We start from the raw sequence: 8,967 nt of genomic DNA, 5'->3' as shown, positions 1-8,967 counted from the left end.
TGACCCCTAAGTTCAACGGGCCAATTCCTGTGTAGACCCAAATGCTGACGAACAAAGGTGGAATGTGATGCCCCTTTTCCGTAGACAAGCTACTAAACGTTTCCCATCAATTTCATGGGAAAGTTCAAGCCAAGGAAACTCTTTTAAACACTCGAGCTGAGTATTGACAGCGTATTGAACCTATTAGTGCATAACAGACAGCCCGCTGATGAAAAGAGCAGGGGAAAAGAGTTGCTATAGCACTTAAAAGTCGGTGTTGGATTTCAAAACCTCAGTAATATAATAACACTGTTGATGTTGTGGAATATTACACTTTAATACGGGATAAAACTGGTGCTTTAGGACCCAGTTGATCCTTGTGATTGTGGCTGATATTTTCCACGTTGTGAGGGGAGGGGGTGGCCTGGAGGAGGAGGGGGGGGGCTGTCAATCATAGTGAAAGTGGCCGGGGTGGGCAGGCCCCTCTGACACTTTGTACCGTCGGAGGGGGATATTTAACTTGGGACTGAGCACCACTCGCTACAGACACACTCACACACAGTGTGCCTAAGCAAAGAAACGCTCCAGCGCCAAGTCTCTCAGACTCCTGAAGTAGGAGCGACTCAGTAGGAGCTTCTGTAGTTATCAAAGGAGGAGAGACGCTCCCTCAGGAATTGACCGCTTGCATCGACCGGGCAAAAAGGCTCCAGGTTTTGGACTGTTTCGTTATGCAGCGACTTTGGGATCTTGAGCTTTTCTGAAAGGAATTCAGCAATGCCACAGTGAAAGGAACTCTGAACTCAAAACGTTTACTGGCTTTCTGCAGTTTGCATTTGATATGCACTGACACTGCAGTTTGCTCAACGCTGCTTTTTTCAGCGTCTCTTTTTCTGTGGGAATACATCAGACTCTTGTGAAAATAACTGCTCTGCGATTTGGAACATCCTCTGGAAAGCTACATGGCTGTTGTTTCATAAATTGAGATTGCACCCCACTGCTGCGCATTTTTCTCTAAGTGTTTGGACATTTTCAGAGAGGTGCACAGATCCACGGCTGGAATACCACAGGGGGACTGCTGCACAGAGCGTTTCCTCAGTGTATGGATTGTGCGCGCTGGGACCTTGTCAAACCTGAGAGCGTCAGGCGACGTTAAGAGAAGCCACGTTTATAAAAGCCGTGCGTAAAAATAACATTGGCCAAGGCAGCCCTCATTGCCGGGCGCGTGACATTTAAAACTCGGTGAAGTGCTCTTTTGTGCGCCCTTCTCTCTCTTGGGACGCTGCGGATCTATTCTGTCTCTTTAGAAAACACTTCATCCCATGCAGCTCTCGCCTCGGCCGCTGTCATCCAGTGCAGACAGTTCGTCGTGGCTTCGAGTCCCCGGGGTAACCATGACAACCGAAAGAAACCCAAAGTGAATCCAAGGGAGCGGGGTGAGGCCGGAGAGAGCGTGAAAAGAGTTTTCCCCATTTTGCTTCTTTTTGTTTTGTTTAGACTAAACACTTTTTTGCAGAGCTTGGCGCTGCAGAGTTGCATCAGCGGGCAAATTGCAAAGTTGAAGGAGCCCTAAAAAGAAAACGCTCCATGTCATTCAAACCCGACGTGGTCTATTAAAAGTATCGCCTTGCTGGTGACTGAACTTCTACTATTTATGACGCCCCTGGCTTGTCATTGCAGAAAACACAGTGACCGGCAAAAGATTTGACTTTTATCTACGCGAGAAGAACCGGTGCGTAAAAACAGAGGAATAATGGGCCTCTCACACACGCTGCTCGTGTACGTGCTGGTGTGCGTCCACCTTGGAGTTTCCCAGCATTTCTTTAGCCTCCGTCCATCGCCCAGTGATCACCTCCCAGTGCCCGACCTCAAAGAGGACCCCGACCCGGAGTATGACCCCCGGGAGCAGGACTTGGTGGAGAGGACTCTGCGGAAAAAGCTCGGCAGTAACTTTGACCCCAACTTCATGTCCATCACCTCGCCAATGGTGAACATCTCCACGGCAGACATGCAGGTGAAGCTGCCGGGGTCCATGCCTCCAGAGATTAAAAACATTGACCCCTCGAGGACCCCCTACGGAAAGCGGGTTAAAGTGGGCAAGAAAGCCCGTAGGAAATTTCTGCAGTGGCTGTGGACCTATACGCACTGCCCAGTGGTGCACACCTGGAAGGATTTGGGCGTGAGGTTCTGGCCACGTTACATCAAGGAGGGAAAATGTTTCTCTGAGCGCTCGTGCTCCTTCCCCGAGGGGATGTCTTGCAAACCCGTCAGGTCAATCAACAAGATTTTCCTCCGGTGGTATTGTCAAGGGTTTCTAAGACAGAAATACTGTACGTGGATACAGGTGCAATACCCAATCATCTCAGAGTGCAAGTGTTCGTGCTGATTCTCTCTAAGGAAGGAGTGGTGGTCGAGGGGGGAGTGGACTGGAAATACGGTTTCTATTGCACTGTTAACTCTCTACAGAGGTGGGCACCATAGCAAATCTATTTTTTTATATAGCATTTTAAGTGAAATACCAACATTGTACATATTTAAGAAAAATGCAGCTATTTTTTCTAATTGAACCAGGACCATATTTTATTCTCAACCCTGAAACATGTTTTTTTGGGGGAACACGAGCACTTCATAAGGAAGAGCTTTTTTTGATATTTTTTATGAGACATTGAAGATGCAATGCATATGCTACACTTCTCCAAGAGGTGAACTTTTTTCTTCAACTGAACATTGATGCTGACTGTTATTTCACTGCAATGCTGCCTAGAGTTTTTGTATAATATTAATATCAATAATAATGAAATTGTAAAAAAAAAAAAAAGTTGAGGTTAAAGATATATATAAAGGCGTGAACTCAGCTTTTTTTGGAATACATAGTATTGTAGAAATAAACAAATCTGTATGTTTTATTTATTATTTTAACGATTGTGAGTATAGAGCATAAGGAAAGAGAATAGCAGAGTATACCAGAAAAAATATGGGAGATGTCTACTTGAATATTTCTAAAAATGAAAAAAAATCAATAAAACAAATAAAAAAGTAAAACATATCAGTGTACATGTTATGTTTACACGTTTTAGCAATAAAGTCTATCTTTCCAACGTGTATTAGTGTCAAGCCATGTTGCTTACAGTGTCCATATCAAGGGGGGCGTGTACACTGTAAAAAAAAAAGTGTCATCTGAACATGTTGTCTTATTTAATCTTAAAAATGCACAAAAAGTTTGCTGGTGGTTTAGACTTGTTTCCAATTGAGTAATCTATAAGTAAGTGTCATTTCATTTAGAAAGAAAGAGATTCTACAAATGGAAACAAGTGGAATTGCGCCACGTTTTAATGACAAATATGGTTCAGGACTGACATTTTTTGCAGTGTCCGGGCTCCGAAGTGGAGTGGAGTTACTAACTGCACAGTAAGTCCGAGCTTCAGTGACTCTGTGTGGACTGCCTGACGCTCCACGCCGTCACAGTGATTTTAGAAAGAGCTGATTTACTACGCTGTGTAATGCGCAACACATACCTCAAGCGCCTCCACAGAACTGGCATTCATTTGTCTCAGCTAGAGAGAGAGAGAGAGAGAGAGAGGGGAGGCCACACATTCATCTCCCCCCTGTCTACGCACATGCTCGTTTCAGGGCTCCGAGGTGTTAACATAATGGGTAAAATATGATTCAGACATTTCAAACAGTGTCAGATGATGAAATGGCGAGCGTGTATGAGAGAGCCAGGGGCGTCTGGGGTCTGTGCTTTTCACTCTGGAAGCTCCACACAAGTTCCACTGAGGTATTTGTATAGAGGTGGACTGCAGCAGACCGGCGCCTATTCAAGTCTGACCGCCCTGGAGAGGAAAAAAAAAGAAAAAACACAAAGCCCATAAAACAATGGTCAACTGTTTTTGACGTTAGCAGACTATTAATTGGAGAGCCGGGGCACGCTGTCTGCAACTTAAAGAGATATGGACAATTAAACGCGCTGCAGACGCGCAGGGAAATTAACTATGAAATCAAAGCGAGGATTCTTTTCTGTAAGTAGGGGGTTTATGGTGTTTATATTATTCTTTAAATGCAATCAACGACTTAAACAGAGCTATGACTAAACGTCTGAGAGCTAAAAGCAGCTTTCCACTGAGCGCATCTTGTGTGCGTTACAGTGATTTGTGTTTTTGCGGGGAGAGCTGGATTTGACACTTGCCGCCCGGTTATTGTGACAGAACCACTGAGGGGATTTGGTAAGCAGAGGAGAAGAACGGCAGCATGCCAGCGGAGACGGAGGAGGAGGAGGAGAAGGAGCAGGAGGGGGGGCTGCTTTCCTTACTGTCAGCTTCTTTCTTGATGATGTCTCGGGGTTTTTAGAAACTGCGTCTCTGACTCGACGGCGCCACTCAGCCGCCCCCTCTCGACTGCGCAGAATGAGGCACTTTGGGAAACAGTAACCCTTTCAGGCTCTGCCCGGAGAGTATTTTAGAAGCGTGTGAAAGGCAATACGCCGCCCTGGCTCCAGCCAGTTAGGTGCTCACCTTTTAGAAGCAGACCCTGCCAGCCAGTCAGATCAGTGCTTCTCAAAGTGGGGTCCGGGGACCTCCAGGTGGTCCTTGTGGGGAGTCCAAGGGGTCCTCATCAAAAGGTTGAATCTATAATAACAGTAAAGTATTCAAATTACTAGAAATAACGTAGCATTATTTGACCCATTCCAACCCTTATCATATGATAATAAAGACATAATTAGAATATTCCCAGTACCTGCACAAACATGTGATTATATGTTTATCCTTTAAAAATGAAATAGAATGTTGTATGTATGAACAGGACACAAGTTAAAACAAATATTATGAGTTTTTTATTTATTTAAATGTATCACTGTCTTGTATTATCTGATTAGAAAACCACATTTCTCGTAACCCTGCATGCCTCTGCTCAAAATCCACATTCAGCTTCAAACCCAATGTTCACCCACTAAAATAATCCAAGAAATAGAAACCTTTTGAGTGCAGAGTTAAAATAGAAGCACAACTGGGTTGTAGATTCAATACAGACCATGTGGGTTTTTTCTTACACGCAGGGTAAAATGACTCCTGTCTTCACTTTATGCAAAACAGCCATGTTTACTGTCACAGCTTCACACCATTCATAAAGTCTGCGCTCTCATTCATCACCGTATCACAAGATTTCCTCATAAAAGTCCCCATGGCTGCAGACAGACTTTTGACAGATATGTTACTGTGAGAAAAATGAGAAAACATCTCCATATTGACGCCATCAGAGCTGCACCATGTGAGGCGCTGACACATCAGAGCAGCCTGCATTCACATACTGTTCACAAAAATGTCAAGACAGTGGTGGCCGCTGCCCTGTCAGACACTCCGCATCATTATAGTCCGACACAGTCTGCACATTCAGCAGCATAGGCTTTTGAAAATGACCCCATATAAGACACTCAGTTTGGTATAATTGGAAGCATCTCATACATTTAAAATCTCGTGTGAATATAAGTTAAATCACACATTTGCAGACTGTAAGGAGAATTAAAGAAAGGCCTGGAGACAATTAGGATTGGGGATCATGGGGGAGGAGATGGGTGGGGGGGGGTAGCAAGTTTTGTGGTGAAGATGATGAGGCTCTGTCTCCTGACGAGACTCGATTATTATGAAGGATTGCAGTCCGATTGGGGATGATTGGAGTGCGTCGGCGGGTGGGTGGTAAAGGGTCTGCGGTGACTTTTATTCAAGCTAACATGTGAAAGAAACATCCATACCTGTGTGTAGGTACTCATGTATGCTGATTGCATGCACCAATCAGTCCCACACACACACACACACACACACACACACACACACACACACACACACACACGAAAGAAGGTGTGTGTGCACACACACACCTTCTTTCGTGTGCATGTGTGTGTGATCACTGGGCTGACAGACAGACAGAGACGGAGACAAGGGTCTGTGGCTGTAAGTAAGGCCCAAACCCCATGGTTGTAAAAGCCAGTGAGTCAGCACTGCTGAGGTTATTGATGATGACAGGGTATTAGATGGAGCAGAGGGGAGGGAGGGCACACACACGCACACACACTGACATGCAAACACACATAAATGCAGTCCCTGCAGATGATACGCGGCATTCTGTCAGACCACCAACCCCGACTTGTGGTGTCTGGAGGTGTGTGTATCAAGAATTTGCTCATGTGTAAGAAGCGAGAGATGCATCTAAGAGAGGGTGTGTGTGTGTGTGTGTGTGTGTGTGTGTGTGTGTGTGTGTGTGTGTGTGTGTGTGTGTGTGTGTGTGTGTGTGTGTGTGTGTGTGTGTGTGTGTGTGTGTTTCTCCACAAATCCCTTACAGACTTTTTCACAGTCTTCAGTTTATTGGACTCTCTAAATCACAGCAAGGCTCAAATTGGTCGATTATTCTTCCCTGTTCAACTTTAAGCCTGATATGCATGTGTGTTTTTATCTGAGTGTTAAAGATGGGAACTCTTTCATGCCTCTTAACACACCTCCACTGCTTCAGGACTGATCCAATGATGTCAACCGTCCATCTCTGCAAGATCTCACACACCCCGACCTGGAGTCTGCAGCAGCAGCGGGCGCCGAATTCATGACATGCCACTACATCAACACAGCGGCCATCTTTGCAACAGGTGACTGTAGTCAAATAACTTGTGATTGTAATCAAACTCCGGTCACCGCAAACGAGCGGGGCTTCTGATAATTAAGCAGACTGGTAATGCCATGGGAAATGAATGCAATTTATGCCACAATAAGTCATGAGCACATTCATCATTCACAAGACTGTGTTGCTTCAATCTCAACGTTGCAAAGACCGCCTGGAGTTTAAAGAGCGGTTTGTGATGCCGAGCGGGCCTGTCCTGCTTAGAGTGCAGAGGGAAAGCCAAAGTCTCCTTCCTTCTTGTTTGAAATCATCTCGTAAAGCATTTCTCTGTGCACACAGCTATTATTTGCTGCCTTATTTACTCTTCTGCGCCCTATCAGTTTCCGTTCTACTATTTTATCGCCTACTCCAAAGCTCTTGACACCAACAATTTCAAAAGTAATAATGAGATAAACGGTGTCGATTGTATGCCGTTGTTGTCCTTAGGAGCTGCCATTAAACGCACTGCAGTAAGAGCACGGTTGGCCTATATGCTCTTACGCTGCTACCCTTTTAATCAGACGCATAGTGTCAGAGTCACATTTCTGTAGTCATGCTTGCTGATTACTCAGTTTAACTCTTGTTAGATGTAATAGATATTGTAAGCCCAAAGTAAGGCCTAAAAATAGAGCTGTGGGTGGCGTGGCACTCGCAGGGCTGGGAATAGTGCATATTCTGAGCCCTGTTTCCATGGTTACTTGTGCTTTCTCCCATTGCCAGCATGGGTCTCGAATTCAGAAAATAGTCCTTTTGCATCAATGGCCGTGTTTTTATCCCTTTAAGAACAGCCTAAGTTTACTTTTTATCCTGTTTTTTTTCCCTCACCGACCAGGAAGTGTGCGTTAAAGTTTGTGGACCGTGTTTGGGACATGCCGATGTCACAGACTGAGGATTGTGAAAGTGTTGAGCCCCGGGGCTAAAAATGTGTGGACACAAATACGGCATTAACCACCTACTGACTTTACCATCTTTACCTCATCAAACTAAAATCAGAAACCTGGCTTGTCAGTCAAATGGGACACAAATTTGAGACTGTTTTAAGCCAATTGACCTCCACGGCCCCAGCAAATTGAGTACAACACACACACACACACACACACACACACACACACACACACACACACACACACACACACACACACACAGCATCTCAGGATATAAATTAGAGTTGGACAGCACTCAACCCCAGCCCACACAAACACAAGGTGTTCCCAGAGTACTCCCGATACCTAATTGGTCCCTGGTCGTCATAACGACACACACAGGTAAACTATCTTTAAGTTGTTTACTAGACTACTCAACCTGATCGTGATTGCCTTGGCTGGATTATATACACACACACTTATGAGTTTTTCCCCAATTAAAATCTATATTTTCCATATCCATCTCCTCTCAGCTCACTGATTGCTGCTGTACTCCCAACACACACACAGACACACACACACCTCCCCCTCACAGCCTGTCCGGCGGCTGTCTCCCTGTACCCCTCTGTGCGCCTAGATGGCATGCTGAGAATGTTTACTTTCGCCACAGTGTGTATTTACAGAGCCTAATAGTTTTTTAGGCCGCAATGGCGCCTTGCTTCGTAACATGTGTACAACCCACCTACTCCCTCTCACTCCCTCTCTCTCTCACACACACACACACACGCACAGAAAACATACATTGCCCCCACCTGACAACAAATCAAACCTTTGGTATTTTGGGGTTTGGCAATGGTGCGAGCCCAGGTGACACACAAGGAAGCGGCTACAACAGAATGGGATGTTCCCTCTGCTGTGATCGGAGTGAATGGATCAGACGAAGCCAGAGATGCGAGTGTGTGTGCTATTAGAGGTTGAATGAATGCACGAAGGGCCCGCAATGAATGGACACATGATGTCTTGAATAGTTATGCGTGACATGGGGCAACCAAAGAGATTTGGGAATGTGTGTACACACTGTGTGTGAGCAAGTTTGTGCGAGGGAGAGAGAGTGAGGGAGATCGCGATGTGTATTTGAATCAAACTGATTATTCAGATGATGTGGCTTGAATCAGAATCAGAATACCTTTAATCATCCCAAGGAGGGGACGTTTTCATTTGTACAGCACAAAGAGCCAAAGACAGCTAAATATCACACCCTAGATACTGAAAAATATACAACAATCACACAATTTACAAAATACACAAAAATAGACCTCAGAAACCATTCTGAGTATAGCAGCCAGGTATATATGGCACAGTTATTAACACAACAGGGGGTGTTATAGTCAGTGTTGTTATATGTGTGGGGGTCTACCGGGGGCCATGATGGTTATAGAGTCTGACCGCTGCAGGAAGGAAGGACCTGCGGTATCTCTCCGTGAGA

General features: G+C 45.2%; 1 protein-coding gene across 1 annotated transcript; it reads left to right on the top strand.

The window, feature by feature from the left end:
* The first annotated feature begins 536 nt into the window (after positions 1-536).
* On the top strand, positions 537-3,078 carry nog2 (noggin 2). Its single transcript, XM_063892653.1, has one exon. The coding sequence runs from the start codon at positions 1,730-1,732 to the stop codon at positions 2,360-2,362; it is 633 nt and encodes a 210-aa protein (XP_063748723.1). The 5' UTR covers positions 537-1,729; the 3' UTR covers positions 2,363-3,078.
* Positions 3,079-8,967: the final 5,889 nt, after the last annotated feature.

Source organism: Eleginops maclovinus, chromosome 10, assembly GCF_036324505.1.
Source record: "Eleginops maclovinus isolate JMC-PN-2008 ecotype Puerto Natales chromosome 10, JC_Emac_rtc_rv5, whole genome shotgun sequence".
Classification (NCBI taxonomy): Eukaryota; Metazoa; Chordata; class Actinopteri; order Perciformes; family Eleginopidae; genus Eleginops; species Eleginops maclovinus.
The sequence above is the reverse complement of the archived record's forward strand: the minus strand, read 5'-3'. Positions and strand labels throughout refer to the sequence as shown.

Coding starts and splice junctions, on each gene's coding strand:
- nog2 (XM_063892653.1), top strand. CDS start 1,730: ATGGGCCTCTCACACACGCTGCTCGTGTACGTGCTGGTGTGCGTCCAC.